Source organism: Salarias fasciatus, chromosome 23 (assembly GCF_902148845.1).
Source record: "Salarias fasciatus chromosome 23, fSalaFa1.1, whole genome shotgun sequence".
Lineage (NCBI taxonomy): Eukaryota > Metazoa > Chordata > Actinopteri > Blenniiformes > Blenniidae > Salarias > Salarias fasciatus.
In genome coordinates this window covers 17,865,263-17,886,325 of record NC_043766.1, presented here as the reverse complement: position 1 = coordinate 17,886,325, position 21,063 = coordinate 17,865,263, and the positions used below count along the sequence as shown (strand labels likewise).

At 39.9% G+C, this 21,063-nt stretch overlaps 1 protein-coding gene across 2 annotated transcripts in view; it reads right to left on the bottom strand.

The window, feature by feature from the left end:
• Positions 1 to 21,063, bottom strand: part of cacna1ea (calcium channel, voltage-dependent, R type, alpha 1E subunit a) — a 108,515-nt gene that overhangs the window by 2,766 nt on the left and 84,686 nt on the right. For both annotated transcript variants that reach the window (XM_030082442.1, XM_030082443.1), the window contains 27 exons: positions 18,420 to 19,337; positions 17,480 to 17,718; positions 16,736 to 16,847; positions 15,232 to 15,361; positions 14,646 to 14,705; positions 14,324 to 14,430; positions 14,142 to 14,153; positions 13,835 to 13,931; positions 12,099 to 12,259; positions 11,512 to 11,649; positions 10,691 to 10,892; positions 9,191 to 9,355; positions 8,356 to 8,466; positions 8,190 to 8,270; positions 7,914 to 8,099; positions 7,642 to 7,733; positions 5,950 to 6,124; positions 5,703 to 5,830; positions 4,129 to 4,225; positions 2,617 to 2,722; positions 2,388 to 2,495; positions 2,164 to 2,264; positions 1,626 to 1,732; positions 1,353 to 1,533; positions 595 to 723; positions 353 to 500; positions 34 to 215 (listed from right to left, as the gene is read on the bottom strand). In XM_030082442.1, the coding sequence (XP_029938302.1) occupies positions 34 to 215; positions 353 to 500; positions 595 to 723; positions 1,353 to 1,533; positions 1,626 to 1,732; positions 2,164 to 2,264; positions 2,388 to 2,495; positions 2,617 to 2,722; positions 4,129 to 4,225; positions 5,703 to 5,830; positions 5,950 to 6,124; positions 7,642 to 7,733; positions 7,914 to 8,099; positions 8,190 to 8,270; positions 8,356 to 8,466; positions 9,191 to 9,355; positions 10,691 to 10,892; positions 11,512 to 11,649; positions 12,099 to 12,259; positions 13,835 to 13,931; positions 14,142 to 14,153; positions 14,324 to 14,430; positions 14,646 to 14,705; positions 15,232 to 15,361; positions 16,736 to 16,847; positions 17,480 to 17,718; positions 18,420 to 19,337 (4,273 nt within the window). The remainder of the gene's footprint in view (positions 1 to 33; positions 216 to 352; positions 501 to 594; positions 724 to 1,352; positions 1,534 to 1,625; positions 1,733 to 2,163; positions 2,265 to 2,387; positions 2,496 to 2,616; positions 2,723 to 4,128; positions 4,226 to 5,702; positions 5,831 to 5,949; positions 6,125 to 7,641; positions 7,734 to 7,913; positions 8,100 to 8,189; positions 8,271 to 8,355; positions 8,467 to 9,190; positions 9,356 to 10,690; positions 10,893 to 11,511; positions 11,650 to 12,098; positions 12,260 to 13,834; positions 13,932 to 14,141; positions 14,154 to 14,323; positions 14,431 to 14,645; positions 14,706 to 15,231; positions 15,362 to 16,735; positions 16,848 to 17,479; positions 17,719 to 18,419; positions 19,338 to 21,063) is intronic.

The following is a 21,063-nucleotide window of genomic DNA, read 5'->3' as shown; positions in this document are numbered from 1 at the left end:
AAGCTTTTTCTCTCCGGAGTATTTTCCACTCACCTGTTTCTGCTGGCTATGCGCGGGTCCTTCACTGGGTGAGCGGGATCGTCTCCTCTCATATGAGGGGTCCCGGCTTCGTTCCTCAGAGTTGCAGCGGGACACATCAGGGGACAGAAGATGGCGTCTTTCTTTTGATCTCCCTCTCTCATGGCTACTAGTATCCCTGTGGTTGATTCTTGGGCCTAAAAGAAACATTTAGAGTAGTAACTTCAATTCATCCAGTTTTTTACCCTTAATTTCAGTGTATGGAAAAATAAAAAATATAAATACAGACATCAATCACTCTGGTCACACTGGGTTTTTTAAATGGTTAATTAACCTCTATAGCTCCTCTGCCGGGGTCTGTATGTGCTGTCGGGACTGACTCTCTCCAGAGAGTGCTGTTCCTGCCAGAGGCCGTTGACACACTGATCACCAATGGTGGAGAAGGAGCGCTTCATCAGCTTATTGTCTGCTGGCATCCCAGGCTACATTTATGCAAGCAGAGAGCATGTTATGAACATATATATACATAACAAATATATATATATGCGATTACATGAAAGTTTTATCCTTTATTACCTGAGTGTCAACAGCCAGTCTGGGCATGGAGGATGCTCTGATAGATGACGTCCGCTGAGGTGATTTCAGAAGAGTTGGGTCCTGCCGGGCCTTCTGCATTATTTGGTTATATTCCACAACTTCCGGCACCTACATGGATACCACAGAGTTTGACTTTTCTTCAACTGATCCAGATGGTCAGGAAGAGCATATACTGATGCTACAATAAAGAAATAGCGTACTGCCAATTTAAGATAATGATAATAATAAAAATAAGTTGTTTTTTTTTAAATTGGCAGTATGCTACACAACTAAAAAGTACAAAACTCCGAGTGCCTCAGACCTAACGTGCCATCTATGATCCTCTGTTATATTATCAACCATTCAAACCTCTCAGGCCATCTTCATCAAACCTGCTTTTCATTTACAGAATCACAATCAAACATTCAGAAGTTGCTTCAAGTTCTTCTGCACCAAATACTTAAAATCTTTTAAAATGAGGCGGTGGACCTTTGTGTGAAACAGTCTCTGATTTTATACAATACTGTATGTGAAGTTCTTGTATTTCATTTTAATCATTGCTTGTTATTCCACTTGTTTTGTTTAGTTTCATTTTCTATTTAAATAACACTTTTGCATTTTAAGTTGTCTTTAGTTTTTTTTCTTGTCATTACATCTTACACGTTTGATGAAGTAAAGCACTGCAAAATTTGCCTGTTGCTGAAATGTGTTACTTTGACTGCCTTTGCTTAAGAATATGTCTGAGAGACCTTGCTTACCAGTGTGTGTAAATGACGATGGTGGTGGCGGTGATGCAGGTGATGGTAGGGCTGGTAAGGTGAACGGTAGTCGTCATCTTCCTCCTCTTCATCTTCCTTTTCCTCCCTGGAGTGAGACAGAGGCTGCAGGAACATCTCTTGGGGAGAGATGGGGCTGAGTGCCACAAAACCTCCTCTGGTGCTGTGGGAGAGAAGAGGATTCTTGCAGAGCTGCTACAGCACAACACAACAATGCAACTGACTGCATGGAGATCTAAAAAAATAAGTATTTACAGAGCTGAACCAGCACTATGCCTGAGGAATGACAAGGACTTGGCATTGCATAGGATTTCTTGAGGAAGAGATGAAGCATCCATTCGTTGGAACATAGGTGCATGTTTCTGTGGGAAAAGAAAATAACAAAAACAAAAATCACATCAAATTAAATCGCATGGTCTGCTACACACTATTAGTTATTGTTTTTAATATTGTAATTTCTCATTTAATAATTCCAACATTGATGCTGCTATTATATGCACACCTGCTTTACGCTCTGCCAGTGTGATCACTGAATCTCCTCTCTGCTTCATCTACATTGATTTATCAGTACCACCTTCATATTCATCCATCCATCCATCCATCCATCCATCCATCCATCCATCCATCTTTTTGGGGTTCAGTGTCTTGCCCGAGGACACTCCGACACATGGACAGGGGGAGGTGGAAATCAGAACAACAACCCCCCGGTTGTGAGAAGACCACTCTGCCAGCCGAGCCACAGTCGTCACTCCACCTGCCAATCCAGCAAGCAAGCAGACAAGAAGAAACAAACCTGTTCCTCCAGTTGCTGTCGGAGCTTCTTGGCCTTGCTTTGCTTGTAGTAGTCCATGATCATCATGGCAGCATAGATCTTCCCAATGGTCATGTCACTTGCTGTGAAGCAGAAGTTACAACTATTACAGATGGAGCAAGAGGATCTTTGGCGGTGAGGGAAACAGTTTCAAAAAGGCTAACCTGTAATGGTAATCAAACACTTTCAAATTAAGTGATTTTCACCTTTGTGAATCGGGACCAACAGTTCCAGGGTCTTTTGGGAGAGGTGAGGCCAGATGACTCCAATTTCTTTCTGCAGATCCAAATCCATTTGATTTCTGTCTTCATCTCCTGCATATTCATTCAGAAAAGCACAAACACTACTGAAATAAATCTGTCTATCGCACAAACACACACACAGATGTTTCGTACATCAGTAAATATAAGAAGTTATTGATTGGTTATTCCTGACCTCTCGCTATCTTGACCTCCAGGGCAGTGCGGATGAGGGCCATGAGGGTGGAGGTGAAGTGGACCGACATGTCGTCGTCCACTGGCATGTTCATCAGGACTAATCTCTGATGGTAGCATGGAAAACATCACAGTCAATAATAACAAACAGTGACACAACAAAGCAGAAGAGACCAGCAGACTCCTAATGTTATTCAAGCCTGTTACTTGATGTTTACAGGTCATCTGTTGAGCAAACAAAATAATTCATGTTGAATTAAAAGACTATACAGATGATCGTTAGGCGAGGCTTTACATGGTTCATGACAGTAATGCCATCATCAATAAATCAATACAAACTGAAGTGGAAATAACAGCTGTATTGCAATGCTTAATTTCTTATTGTGTCATTTATAAGTCTATTATGACTACAATCAGATAACTAAATCATAATTTTAAAGCATCTGACTTGAAAAGATTATGACAAACCACAAGTATAATGAGAGACTGTCCATCTGAATCATCATTTCCTATAAGCAAGGTGAGCTTTGTAATTATTTCCTTCCATAAAGAAAACAGTTTTCTCAACTGATTACTTTATAGAAACATCAGGACGTCATTAAAACTGTTTCATTGTGATCTTAAAAAAATCTCAACCAATCTGTTTTTGAAAAATGCATGGAAAAAACAGCAACAAATATTTATGTTGTTACTGATCTCTGTCCTGTTGTCGTATAGCCCTGTTGTTGTCCATGCACTCCTCTTTCTTTAATCTAACTTAGAACAAGAGATAAATAACTGAGATTGAGCATGCATTCATTTTCACCACAAAAAAAACAAAATTCACAAATAATACAACACATATTGCAATCATTGGCATCACTGAAGTTTGAAATTAAAACAAAACATCTGATTACAATCCAAAGGTAATCAGATAATTAGATTTACTCAATTTCAAAGACAAATGCTTTAACTTGTGTGAGCAAAAACATTTTTTTGGTGTTTTCTGCTCTGTCAGTGCAAACTTTGAAAGAACATGAAACTCCTACAGACGTTACATGCCAATGGCAACAAATGTGTTTTGACACTGGGCTGCGGCAGCAGACACATGCAGACAGATAAAAGTAAGAAACACAAAAGCATGTAACAAAACCTGGTAGCATATTCTTTGCAAATGACAACATGTAGATGTTTAACAACTTCTTCATTATTGTGACTTTAGTAAGGCTTTGAATAACCAACAGAAATATATTAGACTTTAATCAGATATGAGCAAAAAACAGATATTAATGCCTCAGTTTAATGCCAAGATGCAAAGCAAACAGGCAAATCATTAGTGTAGCGCCAATCAGAGCCCAATATACAAAGACTCCAACGTAAAACTGCTTCAGCACAGCAATACTGCATCATATAATCAACAGAAAAAATGGCTTGTATTTCCAATGTACGCCACACAGAACACAATTTTACACTGCTTAGCTTCGTTGATTGAAATAAGAAGCCAGTGCCTGTTAGTCTCTGGGGATTATTCTACCTTATATGCCACCTTGGAGGGACATTTCTTGCCCAGGCCTAGAGGTGGCGACATGTTGGTCAACATCTCATACATGTCAGTGTAATGGATACGACCACTGGGGGCGCCAGGTAGCCATGAAGATGAGAATGAGGAAGAGCAAAGAAAATGAGAGAGAGTAGGAAAAGAGGGAGCAGGGTGATGTTGGAGGTGGAGGAGAGGATGGAGGCATCAGGAGAGGGTGAGCTCCCAAGAGATGAGTGGATGATAGAAGAGGGAGAACACAGGAAGGGGTGAAGATGAGAGGAAGGGAACAATAATGGAGAAAATACAAGAGAAAGGGTTATTTCAAGGTTTCACACAAAAGGAGAGAGCAAAAGTAGGATAAATAAAACGGGCTGTTTTCTTTCTATGCGGCCGGCAGGCATAGAAATCTGGGAAAAGAGAAAAGTTTTGACAAGATGATAAAAGGAATGACAGCCTCCCTGGATCTGGTACAAACACTTGCATTGTGGCACTGGGTTTGGGTTTATACGTCATAGAGGATTACATACCAGATCCATAAGGTAGAAAGAGACAGGATTCCCTCAAATTCCTTCATAGCTGCATCAAAAGCAACCTTTAAACATTCAACACTACAATCGTGAATGTTTACAAGTGAATATGGGTCGTCCTGTGCCTTAGTACCCCGAGACTGAAGTATTGTCATTCTCCAACCCGACTAACACACCCTTGAAGAACAAGCAAGGGTGGTGACATTCAGTGAAGGGAAGGAAAAAGGGGGAAAGAAGGAAAATCAGGAAGGATCCCACATGAAAGAGGCAGAGGGGAGGTTTGTTGACATGGGAGAACCAAACCTTGCACGCCACCCTGTGGGGGCAGTTCTTTCCAAAGCCCAGGGGAGGTGAGATAGTGCGTACAACTTTGTACATCTCCTTATAGTGGATCCTTCCACTGGAAAAAGCATACATGTCTTTAGTGGTGTAAATTATCACTACAGATTTTTAGAAAACAAAGGGGCAACTTGAGACTCTGTCCTCTTGTTTGACAGAGTGAGGACTCTGCAACAACAAACCACTGGTAAAAAAAAAAAACCCTGTAAGAATAGATCATTGATTATATGATTAAGATACAAATTATTTGAACAAACAAAGCAAAACAATACAATGCTTCTACATGTTTACTGAATACACTCTTGTCCTGCATTTCTATGAATTTGTAGATGTGGTTAATCTGTTCAAGCTCACTGTGTTTTGTTTCACTGTGCTGCACAGTAGACCCCAAAACTGTCTGTACATAAAACAAAACAAACAAAAAAAAAAAACACCTATCAGATTTGCAGTAATTTGTATGAGACTAGAAACCATACCTGCTGCAACCAGGATTCAAACCCAGGATCCCACGATAAGAGTCAAGGCTTAACTTAAAGAGCAACTAACCCCCAAATCATGTTAGTGCGGCAAAATATCTCACTAAAAGTAATAATATGTAGCTCTGAATTTTATTTTATTTTTTTGACTGCCTTAACCTGTTTTGCCATTTATTCATACTAGTGCCTCGCATTAAGTACTAATAAGCAGTAGTGTCAAACTGACCAGGCAGCGCGATCATACTCTCCCCAGATACGGACAAACTCATCCAGATGGTGTGGACCAAGGATGGACGAGTCTCTTGTGAGATATTCAAAGTTATCCATGATCACGGCCACAAACAGGTTCAGCATCTGCATGGGAGGAAGTAAAAACCAAACATAAAAGTAAAGGAAGTACTGAGAAAGTACTGGCCGGACTGAGGCCTCTGGCATCTCTTACTAAAGTAAAAACTTCAGTGTCCTTGTCTTACCAGGAAGGAGCTAAAAAAGATGAAGGACACAAAGTAGAAATAGGCAAAGTCGGAGCCGCAGCCCCCTTCATGGTCAGATGTCAGCAGTGCAGAGTTAAGAGAGGGGTCCATCTCACAGTGCTGCCCCCCCAGACAGGACAGCATGATCTCCTGCCATGACTCCCCCGTGGCACTCCTAGATAAACACACGTTATACAACAACAACAGCAGAGGGAGTGGGATGACTGGAGCTGTCCGGCTCACAGTTTATTCACAGTTACGCTCGCCATCTGGAAGGTGCAATCAAAATATCAAGAAGACTTGGCACCACCACCTTCAGAAACAGCTTTCAGAGATGTCAAATAGGAGTCTCACTGTGCATTTAAATAAAAATACTGGACCCAATGATGCCAATTCTGATGATCATTCTTTAATTTTCATTTTCACTAAATAAGGGCCAAATTGTGACTGACTACTCAGATGGGCACGAGAGATTTGAAGGCAACTAATTCAATGAGAAGTAGTAACTGTGGCTTTTAATCAAGTTCATTAATCCATCATGCATTCAGCCAAAATCTTTATCTTAAATGTATTTGGAAGGACAGTTAAAATTAAGAAAATCAGTTTCAAATTATTTCAAATAAAAGTAATTTTCCTTTCCATCAACTGTGAAACTAATATTTTTTTGAAAATAGGGTGCTTATATCTGGGTTATACTTGATTTTCTTTTGTTATGCATCCAATTAGTCCAACTGATTTTACTAACAACGCTTATTTTAGATATGAATGTGATGTAAATCGAATCAAGACAACTTACAATTTTAGACTACACATCTGATGAATTTATATGAAGGCAGAAACACTGCTATTCTCAATTTATGGTCTACAGATTAAAACATGAGTTACAATGCATTCAAAACTACAGGAAAGTCCAGCATTTAACTAAAAATGAGAAACTATTAGGAATGTAAGGCAGCGTGAGAGTGTTGTGAGATATGAGAATTGCTGGGGCGAGTGTTACTATTGATATGTTATGATTGGTAGCCTTGTTTTTCTTTGGCTTGAGGACAGATGATATAAGCAGAATTGGAGATGTGCACATCAGAAGAGAGGAACTTGATGAGATTTGCCTCATCATCCCTCCAGAAAACGGCCCCGCTCTTCCGTCTGTGAGGTTCTGTGTAGTTTCAAATTAAGAAAAAGCCTCCAAAAACCTTTGGATGTTGGTAGTTTTGTTTTATAGCACATGTGAGCATAGCTGTACAACAGCAAGGTTAAATAAACACAGTTTGAAGAAGCAACACTTTAACGGCACTGTTGGACCCAAAGGGCAGTTTTTCCAAAGATCTAAAACTCTCAAAGTGTCTGCAAAGCTATTTGCTAAGGAGGCAAGTGGTACACAGCAGTATCTATCACGGTCTGACACTGAATGGCCCCCTGGGTACTCAAATAGCAAAGTTCCTACTACTGTAACCTAGCAACATCGTTCAGGCTACATCAAAGGCATGTGTTATTTAATGAACCAGAGGCAGCAAATTAAGAGTAGCTTGAAACACTGCGGGGCTAATTTAACAGAAACAAACCACTGTGAGTGCTCATCTTAAACAACCAAATTAGTCAGAGTGTTGAGTGTTGAGTGATTTAATTAAACATTTGAAGCACTTCCAACATTATGTGCATATTAATAAAGGGGCAGGTGCCAAAGAGTTCTACCTGAACAGCAGCATCAGGGCACCGGAGAATGTTTTGAAGTTGTTGTGCTGGTTAATGTGAGTCTTCTCATTCAGCTTGATGTTCCCAAACACCTGGTTTAAACAGGCATATAAAAAAGATAGATCAACAAAAAAATAAACTTTCGCTATGCAGCATTTTATTCTACTCAAAAACAAGTAGGATGTAAGCGGTTTTCTGTATAACAATACCACAAAGTAAAGAATGGCAAACCCCATTATCAGTGTCTGTTGTCAGCGTGTGTCATTTCTGACCTGCATGCCGATAATGGCGTAGATGAAGAAAAGCATGGCAATAAGCAAGCAGACGTAGGGCAACGCCTTGAAGGACTGGACAAAGGTCCACAGAAGGATCCGGATGGTGTAACCTTGTCTCAACAGTTTGATCAGACGAGCAGCTCGAAACAGCTTCAAGAAACTCATGTTGAACCTGTCGACAGACTGAGAAAGACAGAGATGGCAGAGGAGCTGTTGCATTTGCTTTATGGGAATAAAGAATTGAAAAGTCAATAGTAAACATGTCATTATCACCTGCAAGTCGACCACAATCTCAGTGATGCTGCCCAAGACAGTAATGAAGTCAAAGATGTTCCACGTGTCTCGAAAATAGTTCTGTTGAAAGAGGAGGGATGTTTGAAGACATTTTTAAAAGGCGACTGGCATTAGATACAGGCTGTGTGTCACTGTTTATGCTCACCAAAAATCCAAAAGCCATAATCTTGAGGACACACTCAACAGAGAAGAGAACAGTGAAAGCTGTGTTCAGGTGCTTCAGGACGGCCTCATACGCTGGCGGCGCAGAGTAATACTGAAAAAAAAAAAAAAAAAGGTAGTAAAGGTTAAATAATGATGTGATCTTAGTTTTATGTAGGATATAAAAAAAGCGGACGATTCCCGAAGCTACTGCGTCTCAGTGATCCTCTCTGATACCGGGGTGAACTTCAGCCATGCTCCCTGCAGAGCTACAGGTTGATGGAAGATTCCTCCAGACCCATAAATAGTGCCTCTGTCTGTGCACCACTCATCTGTCGCACTATAAAAGGAGTCATTCCTCCAGGGCCTTCAGCCACAGTTAATGAGGTCATGCTAAATAGCAGCGTCTGGACATTATAGATCAATATTTAATACAGGCTGAGTCACTCAGTGCCTGCCTGTCTGCTTCTCTTTCTGAACAACCGGTACAACTTGAAAAATAAAGGCCAGCTGATCAGTGAATAAGCGAATGTCGCACCGACACAACCATGTTTTTACTTAGGAGTGATGCATCTTGGCCTTTTTTAAAACCAAAGTGTCAACAATACCAAGCTCCAAACAGATTTTCTTTCTGAACCATTACAAGGTGAGATATTTCCTATTAACAATTTAAGGTGTGAAAAAAAACCCCAGTTATTTTTAAAGAAACAGGAGGTGTAGGTAGTGAACTGTTGTTTTAATCATCACACAACTAATATTTTGATCTTCAATCAAAACGGTTACTCTTTTTTTGTTTTTTGTTTTTTTTTTTTTAAATTTCAATACGTAATTGTCCTCACCTTCATCATCAGGACAACCGTGTTGAGAGCAATCATAGCCAGGACTGTGTACTCAAAAGACGGTGAGACAACAAAATGCCACAAGCGGTACTGGAAGGTGTGCCGGTTCTGTGGCATGTATCTGGTCAGCGGCTTGGCACTGATGGCAAAATCTATGCAAGCCCTCTGAAATACAAATATAACAGAGCAAAGAGGAAAGGCAAGGACAAAATATTTAAAAACACAGTAATATGGTTCAATCCATTTCAAAAACACGTTTTTGTTTTTTTTTTTGTCTGTATTTGAATTACATGGGATTCCACTGCATCCACAGCAGAAAATCAGTCTTGTTTTTAAGAATTATTAAGATTTATGTTTCAAAAGAAAATTAAAAACACATTTTCGGCTCAGTTTGATTCAAAAATAACATTTGGAATTAAATACTGAGCTGATACTGTCAGTAATACACAAAAGCTCGCCCGCTGCCCTTGCAAGGTGGGTGTGGGTTGAGATGGAGCTGGTGGAGTTTTATTTAATCAGAACACACGTTTTAGTTAATGTCGTGCTTCGACTGACTCCTTCAAGGATTTTCATGTGATTCCTTAGTTTCTGGAAGGGCCTTGCTCAGTGGAGAGTCAGCAACACACCACAATTTGATTCTGCAGCATTGAAATCCCAGCATTACTTTGAAACATATTAACTTTCTTTCTAAATCATTTTTTATTCTCCTCACCCTGTCTAGCCCCTTGTGCATGGCACCCCGATGACATACCTGTCATAATCAAACCTTAATCTCACAAGTACAGCAGTTTTTCATTTGAATTTGTTACACTACTTTATGTTTCAACTCATCAAGTCAAAACGATTCAAGAACAATGATACATTTACAAACACAACCCCAGTAACTACACTTGTATTCGATGTAAAGATCACAATGACGAAATTCCCTTTACAAATTGACCAATACTATTTTTAAGGTGCGAAGGTGTGGCCACATTACGGCGTTGCAGGGAGCTAACGGGAGTCAACGCTCTGGCTCAGGGACCCACAGTTGTGACAAGTCAGCTGTGGGATTCAAACATATGCACTCTTGATCCCAAGTCTGTTAAATACACTGCATACAGTGTATTTACTTCCAGCTACATATATAATGACAGAGGACAGACCACATCATGAAAAAGAAAACTGCAATTTCAGTGGAGGAAAGATGTATAAGAACAGTAATCACACAGTGTAATGTCACTCATGTTTCTCCATCGATCAATCATTTTGATGTGGCATCATATTATTGATCAGAGGAGGAATTGTATGAACAAGAACCAAGCAACATCCTCTTAATGAGCACATTAACTTTCATGCAGCTGTTCAAATGACGAGATTGCTCCAATACTGACACCCGCATGTTTCATTTCTGTCTGAACAAGAAATGCTGGTGTTTCGCTGCACCCAAGAGCCATATATCTAAATTAATAGCAAAAGAAAGACAAAAGAAGAGGCTTTTGCTTGTTAACCTGACCTCACCTCATTTTTCTCCAGACTGCACTCCTCCATCATTTTATCCCCCTGTTCCTGGAACGTGATGATAATCAGAGCCACAAATATGTTGACAAAGAAGAAAGGAAAGACGACAAAGTAGATGACGTAGAAGATCGACATTTCCATCCTGTTGCTGGGACTTGGACCCCTGTTCTCTTCTGTGACATCTACAGAGTGCTGCAAAACCCTGAAAGAGCAGAAACGCAATCCTCACAACCACTCAGACGAACAGAAACACAAGCAGAACGAATTGGACGGAAAAAATGTACAAAGAAGGTGACTGTAGTCAGTCTACAGATACTTCAATTATAGATTTGGTTACAGAGTCTTGTGCTCTGTCAAATTTATTTTATGATGAAGAATGATTACATTATGTGTTATCATTAAATATGATAATGTTTCAGTTCCTGCAGAAATTATTAAATGTTTGTTCATTGGGGTGGAGATCAAATGCCAATTTACTGTTGAGAAAAGGAAATCCTTTAAAGTTTTCTCCTCAAGAGCAGTCAATTAACAATGTTTGGAGAGGCCTAAGCCCACAAGCACAAGATCAATGAAATATTGGTAAAATCGTATTGTTTGCTAATGAATGGCAAAATCCCTCCTAAATTATTCTCCTCTATTATATTTCCTTCCTCAAAGGCCAGATTTGACCATTAACAAAGGAACAAGGCAGATGTTAAAAGGTTATAATGCTCATAAAAACTAATGATCCCTCTAAGAAAGAAAAATGATATGGGATGAGAGCTCCTAATGAATTTTATCATCCAGCATGAGAGTTAGCTGGAGGCCAGCGGCACACTCACTGAGGCCATCCCTCTCCGGTGGAAACGGTGAAGAGAGTGAGCAGAGCCCAGATGATGTTGTCGTAATGAAACTCGTGTCTCTTCCAGTCTCGTCTTTTTACCTCCTTCTTATCCTTCCCATAGTCAATGTAGTAGCCCCTGGGTAAAGAAAGGACACAAACATTTTAACAAGGGTTGCATTGAGAGAAGAGAATTTTCCATGAGTCTCTGTCAATCATTCTTTGTTTTTAATGCTGCCACTTCGGCTGAGCCTTTCTGATCTTCGATCTAAAACAACTACCAAAATAAAGGTCAAATTAAAAAGAGAATTCTCAGTTTTATTAATTTCTATAATGTTTTATAGAAAATTAATGTGTTTTTGAAACCAATGAAGAAAATAAAAGTTTAAAATCAACTGAAAATGTAAGTTGTGAATGAAGGTGAAGAAAACATCTAAAGATGAGGAAAAGACTAGAGGACATAAATTAGTAATCAATAGTAAGAGACACATCAAATACAGAAGCGGAAGATGGAAATAAAGACACGAAGCCAAGCGAATGATTTAGTGAAGATCATAAATTATGTATGAGGGAAAATCTGAGGATTACTGGCAGTCCTTCTCTGTGTCCTTTGAACTGTCGGTGCAGTAGAAAAACTTCCCCTTGAAGAGCTGCACAGCGATGACGGCAAAGATGAACATAAAAAGCTTGTAAACAATTAAAATGTTGAAGACGTTCTTCAGAGACGTGACCACGCAGTCAAATACCGCCTGGAAGAAAGAGACAAACATCGCGTAAGAAAAATTATGGAAGATCAAACAGTATGTGTCTGAAATATTTGGACATGAAGCGGTCGAACAAACAAGTTTCTCATCTCCACCAAGTAATGTCTACAGCATCGACAACATGTGGTCAGATGCACACACTCCCCGTAATGAACTCAGTGAGTCCACTTCAGGTAATTTTGGTTAAAAAGATAAAAGAAAAGACACATATTTTGATAGAATTGATATCGCCTTCTCACCCGGCTTTTAAATGAAACTGATTTTGAAAGAAACTAAAGACACAACTGGGCGTTGTGTGTCTTAATGGAGATCTGGTAGTTATTTTGAGTGTTTACTTGTAGCAGTTATTTCATAAGTGCATGCTTGAATCAAAAGACATGGACAATGTTGTGTGCTAGTTTACTGTTGTTATAGTTTGATTATATACACGCAAAAAAGGCAGACATGTACAAGCAGAAGAATAACCTGAAGTTTAAGCCTTTTTTGTCTGAAATTGGTATTTATAAAACTATTTAAATATACTTGCAACTTCTTTATTTTATAGGTTATGAGTGCTGAAATACGTGCTATAGTTATAATAGTACAACATTAACAAATATATAATATAATTTTTTGGTGCATCTACACAATAGCTGTTCTGGATGTTCGCTTTGTTATAAAAATTTCTAACCAATTGTTTCTGATCACCTTTTAACACAAACACAGATCAACTATTGATCATGATCATCTCATCTTATCTTACTCTTATTTGAGCTACTCCCGAGAAAGCTGACGCTGGGTTTCTTCTTCAGAAATAGAGCCTGTTTTTCTTTTAATGCCATGAAAGGCATTGTCGCGGCCACTTTATTGCCACTCCTGGATTACGTCGATGTTTATATAAATGCCTCGGCTCACTGCTCACATGGCTTGGATGCTGCACATCATGGTGGCTTGACACTTATAACCGGTTGAAAACCTCTCACACATCACTGTACACTGCATTGTTTGGTAAACTGAGCTGCGCTGTCGATGTGTAGAACAACACATTGCTGCATATTTATCTATAAATGCATTATCTGTTCACATACATGGAAACAATCTCCCCTCGGTCTGTACCGAACTGGGTGAAAAGGGTCTCCTCCTACTCTGCCCCTGCAACCTGGAGCATCCTTCAGCAGGAAGCTCTACGGCTTGATTCCTCTTGAATACGTTAATCTATTGGTACAAAGGACGATGAGAGGATCTATGGCATTCTGCACATGTCCCTAACTACTTCTTTCCTTGCTCTTAATACCTGCACCATTTTAATGTTTATCTGTAACTTTGTGTTTGCTGCTAGCCATCCTGAACAGGTCACCCTTGAAAATGAGACCCTTGGTCTCAATGGCTCATCTTGCATAAATAAAGGTTAAAAGAAATAAATAATCTGACTTTTAATTGCTTAATATGAAATATTACACTAATTACTACTCTCTGAATTACTACTAATTATGTCTTTGTTTTAAAGTGTAACATGTCAGAAAATGTGCACAAAATGCGTTGACGAAAAATCCCAAATCTCGTAGACAGTCTATATCTCACCTTGAGTTTCGGAAGTCTTTTTATTGTTTTTAATGGTCTCAGGACACGCAGCACCCTCAAAGATTTGATGGTCTTAATGTCGCGTCCTTTGTTGTTTCTGTACAGAATGAATGAACCAGTGTGAAAGTCAGACCAAATTTTTTAAACAATCAATTATTTGCACAACAGTTTTCCTCATTTTTTAATTTGCTGTCACAGAATATTTGATCTACATTACTGTATGGATATCATTAAAAAAAAAAAAAGATTATATTGTACATCTAAGTTGGTATTTGTTTGCAGAGAAGAAGCCATTTGTGTATTTTACCCCATCACATTGCTGCTGGTTAATCCAACAGATGTATCATCCAGAGACAGATAAAAAACAGAAGATAGGAACAAACATGTCAACAGTCATAAATAACACAGGGTAATCAAAGATGTCGGGATGCAAAAGTTTGTTTTAAGACATTAGACTAGCTCATGTAATAAAAATAAAACATGACTGACGTGAGGGCGAAGGCAACCAGAGCTCCCACCACAACGATGAAATCCAGGATGTTCCACAGGTCTCTGAAGTAGGAGCCATCATGGAGGATCAAACCCTGATCGATCATCTGAAGACAACAGAGTGAAAGAGGCAACTACATTACAGTGCCACTAACTCAGACATGAGCTACTAAATTTGCCGAAATCAAAGAATATTGATGAGCCTAAACCTTATATTCCCTCATGCAAAGGAAAACAAAATTGGTCAAAATAGATACATATTTTTCTCAATTTCCTTTCTGCATGCAATATCATGCTGTGTACCTTTCAGTCAGTGGCTCACCTTTATAATCATTTCAAATGTGAAGACTCCAGTAAAAACATAATCAAAATAACGCAGAACCTGTAAAGAACATCAGAGTCAGTTAGCCAAAGCAAAGCTCAAACAAGACAACTGAACCAACCAAAACATGAATATTCTCTTTGTATAATGAAATCTTTTTATTGGTGGCATCGATTTCATGATGTACATGACTTTTATTTCTGCGCTTTGCTGTTTAGCCAGGAAACAGTCCCCTCAAACGATGACAATAAAACTCGGGATAATTAGCCACATTGCTCTCAGGCTCAGTGTGTCTCAGACTTCATTTGACACACTTGTCAGAGATTTAACTGCCCCCCATCAAGATGCATTAGCGACCCCTTTCAAAACATTTAAGGATTTTTTATAATAGTTTCTTCTATTCTTCTCTTTTCTTTCTTTAATACAGTCAGTTTCTGCAGCAGACAGGATTTAAAAGACCCAGAGCACAGATAAGGAGTTGTGTTAACAGAGTGAATAAAACAGCAGGAAGATTCAGGCTGCAACAAAGTCCAGGTTATTACAAGTGTCTGACAAAAATGACAACTACATCAATGCAAATACAAACCTTATTCCAGTCAGAGGAGGTGGCTACTGGGTCCTCAGCTGCCAGGGCAATACTGCTCGCAGCTATGACCAACAGAATGGACATTTCAAAGTATCTGAGGTTAACCACGTAGTGACAAGCTCGACGTAGCCTGGGGAAGAGCAGAGGAAAGATGAAGCACTGCTACAATGAATCCCACAATTGTTAAGAGTTTTAACGCAAGAATGTAATTCAGGTTGCAAATCATTTCAAATTCAATAAGAATGTTGATCGATTGATCAAATCAGCGCCAAATGAAGCTAATTTGATGTTGCACCAAAACATACTTTATCGTTTCACTGCTGCAGAGTACTTCTCTCATATTGACAGAGTAAATTCAAAGCTAATGCAAAGTACCAAACATCTCAGTTCAGCATAGACACTGAAAACATCTAATGAATTGAACAGTAATAAAATAATCTTTACATTTCTCATCTGTTCAAAATGTGCACAAACCCGAGTGGAGACTTAAACCTGTGGCCATATGCTCACAAAAATGTGGGGTGGATTTTTGTTATCACAGACAGGCTGCCATCAGCTTAGACTTCATGAGTCACAGGGGTGCTACTGGAAGTTTTTCCTCTCAATATCTCAGATCAATGGATTGTCATAGTCCCAAAATAATTCTGTTTCTCATTTTCATCGCGCTCCAATTTTGATTTTTTATGGCAAAAAAATATATTGCCGTTTTGGGGACCTGTACTTCCCCCATAACGTTAACAGTAAATCGTAAAACCTAAAAAGGTAACATAATAAAATACTTGTCCAGCTCTTCAAATCAGAAATGCTCTCCAGAGTCACGAAGGGTCCGTGTGCAGGAGGTAAAAAATGGCACAGGGTAAGATCAAAAAGGTGGGGAGGATCTTACAAAAAGGGGCGATATCTGAGGTTCTGCTAGAAAACTGTGATTACTGCCACTCCTAAGGGGCAGAACATAGTTCCCACGGTGCCCGAGTCGTTGATAAGCCTGATCAGATGAGCGTTCTCAGCAGAAGGACACTGCAGCAGTTCCCTTGATTTGTTCTTTCTGCTCTAACCTGGTGTCACAAAAAGACAAGTGAAGTAATCCAACCACAGGTTTACACGGTGGAGAGGTAGCTATTGGGAAGTAGAGAGTGTCTGGTGGAGGTGTAAGAGATTTTATTTTTCTCCTTAAACATCGCTCCATGCTGTTTCAGGGCCTGAGTGAAGGCGCCCTGCCCCTGCACTTCTCAGAAGAGGTTAGATTGCTGTCTGTCTGGGGAAAGGTGTCGTGTCTGAGAAAGTTTGGTTTGGAGTCTAAGATTCATTAGTCTGTGTTTAAGGGGCTGGTTTGTACAATCCTGTTCAAAGTAAAGAAACACACTCTCACAGTAGGGTGACCAAATTAGTGCAATGCAACCTGTATCAACCTCCCAAGACACAGGACTATAAACTAGTACCTGACCTATGAAGCGCACACAAGAATTGAGTATAGAATAAAAAAATGTGAGTGGTGGCAACTTACGGGTTATCAGGTTTGAAGATGAACATGCTGTCTGGGGTCACACTGCTGACAGGTTTAGCTTCTTCTGCCTCGTCTTTCTCTGACTTACAGGCTTCCGTGTCCTTACTGTTGACTGAAAGGTGTCAGAAAAAGTTTTATCATACTTTTATTTCTCAGCCTCTTAAAGCTTACAAAAAAAAAAAAAAAAATCTGAAACCTCACTTCATTCACTGACAAATTTGCCGTGCAGCTGCAAGAGAGACCAGCGAGCTGAGGCGACAGACTTCAATGACATAACTCGTCATTTCTCAAATTTCCTCTGGAGGCTACAATTTAATGAGGTGTGAAAGGTTTGTAATAAGGCATGACTCTGCCATAGAATAGCATGCTCAAAATTTTTCAGATTATTACTTCTGCTTTTTTTTTCAGACTGAAAACTTAAAACCACTGACATTTCAGCAGACTGTGCACATTGAATAACCTTGCACACTTAATAGCATTTCTCTGTAACTTTGCAGAGTAAACAAGACCTACAATATCTTGACTTCATTATGCATTTCCAATTTAATTTAATCCTCATCATTTACATAATTTGTATCTTTTTACATAGTCATTAGAAGCATGTTGCTTAGGACATTTTCTTTCACTGTCTTCACATTTTGTGAACTTACTGTATAAATTGCAATACCTCAAACTAACCAGAAATAATGTTCCTCAAAACAAACTTTACTGCCGTATGATTATAAAGCATATTTGTACCACCACCTGTCATTGTAGAAAGTTCGAGTGAAGGCTGCACGTTGGACATCTCAAGAATCACGCTGGAGGCGAGCTTAGACTTATCCTGGTCCTGATCCTTCTCTTCTTTGTCGTCCTCTATGATGACGGGGACCGATGGCTCAGACTGATGAGGAGGTTCTTCATGCTTCTGAGTACATGGGTCAGCAGTGTGGCTCTGCTCCTCTGCAGCGTTATTCTCTTCTCCTGTGTCCTGATCAGGCTGTCTATAGGCGAATTGAGAGCAAGCAGAGAGATAAATGGAAAGATAAAGTCACAACAGAGCTGTTTGTATTTTTGAGGGTGGAGAATATTCAGGCCCCAGAGCTGCAGAAACAACAAATAATGTGGGATTTTAAATAGGAATAACATGAGATGAAGCTCTCAAAATAGAAGTGCAGTTTTGTTTACTTTTTTAATTTACTATCCACACTCAATAATTCCTTAAACTCCACTTAAATCACTTCAGTGAAGAATCATTTTTAATATGCATACAAAACCATATATTATCTTTTATTAGTGTCCCTTCAAAGGCAAAACCTGCTCTGGCTGTAAAATGCTCCTGAAGCATGTGCCTCTCAATGATTTACGTAGAACAATGAAAACAGGTTTATTATCACTTCAAGTTAAAGTGATGCAAATGCCTATTGAATGTGATGTCTGTGACAGGAAAATAGCTGGAAAAAAAAGAGATAAAAGTGATGTTAGAGTGACTTCAGAACAGCTAGACATTCCCAATTCATGAACCTGTTGAAGTTTTACAGATCATAGATCCCATGCTTCACCCTTTCTTGAATAAGAAGGCTAAAGAATTGTTTAAAATTTTGCCAGCTTTTCTTTTGACATACGTCAGCCCATCTATTTAATTGAACTCTGTTAGCAACTGTCAATTTATTTTATCTGATAAACACCAGCTGATCAGTGTTACCTGCTCTCTTCATGCATCACCGCCTCTTCTTCTTTGTTTTCATGCTCTGCTTTCTTCTCTTCTTCTGTGGCAGGGTTTCTCTTCCTCTCCCCACTGGCTGAACTGCTCCCATTTGCAGGAGAAGACCCCTGACTTCTGGTCTCCCTCTGATGGTCATGGTGATGCAGCGCCCTCCTGTTTCTGAAGGCACCATGACCTCCAATTTCTGGCGTCAGTGTATCAATGTTATCTGGAGGTCTGAACTTCTTTACGGGCCGGTGCTGATGTTCACCATTCAGCCTGGGACTGCGGCGCTCACTGTTTGTTCTGTTACTCTGATGAACACTGAGTTTTCCACTCTGGGTCATGGGATCTGATTCAGGAGGCTCTGGCATAGTCATGGCCACAGAGTCAGTGAGGGGCACATTAGTGGAGGCCAGTGAGTCTGGCACCAGCACTGACATTGGGGGTTCAGGTATGTCGTCAGAGAGAGCAGCATCCAGAGGCATATCCACACACATTGAGGAAACCGAGGCCTGGTTCTTGGTTGGGGAGGTCAATGGGTCATTGAGACGTCTCAAACTTCCCGATGGCGCGTGCTGCATGACCTTTCGGTGCAGTGAGAGCGGACGTCCGTGCTGGCCTTGGGCCGAGGCAGGGGGTCCATCCTTTTCCTCACTGGGACTGCTGAACAGGATCTCTCGGCTGGACATCTGGCGGTGTCTCCGCAGCTGGCTTGTCCTCTGCTCCCACACTGACATGGTCATCCTCTTTCTCCTTTCTCTCCTGGACATGAAAGAGTTAGAGGGGTTGAGTGGTGGGGGTGGGCGGCCCTCCCTGACACTGCTCTGGGCCTCCTCCAGGGAGCATGAGTAAGTAGGCCGGCTGCGGTGAATGGCTCTTTTCCTGTACAGGTAGGGCCTCCTTCTCCGACTTCCCCTGAGAAAAGCAAGACAAGAAGTATGTCAGCATTTAAAGACTGATACTTTCATATTTACTGTGTTGAGTTCACCATCTGGCATATTGGCAATAGCCTTTGTTGTATCAGATTGTAATTACATTGGAATTTAGTTATTGATCCAGGTCTATATTAATTTTTCTTGCATGCTTTTTATTGACCACATTGCCAACCAGAGCAATAAGCTTTAATGGATCTGAAAATAATACTGACAGAGCAATTAAATACAAACAAACAAAAACTGTAATGTTATCAATCAAAAGATATATCAAAAAGATGAACACCAGTACTGCAAGCGCTTTAGTTTTATGGCCAAACACTTCATGAACAACAAAAAGGATTTTCATTTCAACATGAGGCAGTGTACTTCATCAATGACAATGTTTGGTGGGAAATTAACCAACCTATAACTTTTTATGTGACTTTATTAACAAAAAGAGTAAGATGCAGAATGAAATCCGTGGAATAGGTCGAAATACTGTGGATTCAAAAAGGCTGAAGAGTCGTGACGTACAGGACAGAGCATGAACAGAGTGCTATACAAGATGAGACTAGGACATTCACCCAGCTGAGAAAATCAGGCAGGGGTGAGTGAGAGAGTTAGAGAGCTGAACAGACAGAGTTACTTACTGGAAGGTGGACTCTTGTGTGGTCCGTGTTATCAATGAGCGATTGGTTGAAAACAAGACATTAGTGCTTTTGTGAGCAGAGACAAAACAGGCCAGGAGACACACAGCAAGCTGACCTCTGAGGGCCAGTAGAAGTTTGAAAAAGCTTTAAAGAATGCTACTGTAATTTATCAGATGTTCTGGATTAGTCTGAGCATTGTCAGAAGGTTACACAGAAGTTTACCCTTTTTATCCTCATATTTAAGCAAAACAATATAGCTCACTGAAACAATGACTAATTATTCACTGTGAATAGAGTATGGATTGAATGCTATCATATGATGTGTGTCTCCATTGGAGCCAAGCCACACATTGACAAACGAGATGGGAGCAGTCATAGAAACATTCATAAAACATCAACTTTAAGCGCAACATTGATAAGTAGACTGAGATGTTTGTAAGACAGTCTCACCTACAGTATGTGGACAGAAAACACAGAGATGGGCTCCGTCAGCAAACACAGGTGAGGAATACGTCTTTAAATGCCCTCGGAACAAAACCACCACATTGGGATGCAGCTCTGAACACCACTGCCACCTCAGCGCACTCACATATTAGCATTCTCTCAGGACATGCTAGTCAATGCCAAACGAGAAATTTCAAGTGCTGAGCTTAAAAATATTCAGAATACTTCATTGTTTGGGAGAAGCAAAAAGACTTCACAATGAAGAAAAAAAAAAACATACACACAAAAAACACTATTCAAAAATTGTAGTCCAGTGATTACTTGCATTATGTGAGGAACATTCTTAGTATGTTTGCATAATTTCAGTTTTTTTTCATTGCTCATGCAGACGGGACACATGCGGTGTTCCCAAGGTAAAATCATAATCAGCCTCAGACATGCAGCATCTTGCGGATGTTTTTTTTTTTTTTTTCATTTAGCAAACGCTGTCATGCAAGTTTATCCAAGGTCAATAAAGCTTTTACTGCCAGGGATTCATTGCTGACACCAGCAATGAGACCGAGAATGCTTAAGTTGAAGAGGTCCTCTGTGAATTCATTACAGCCCATTTGATCCTGTGACTTTACAGTCTTC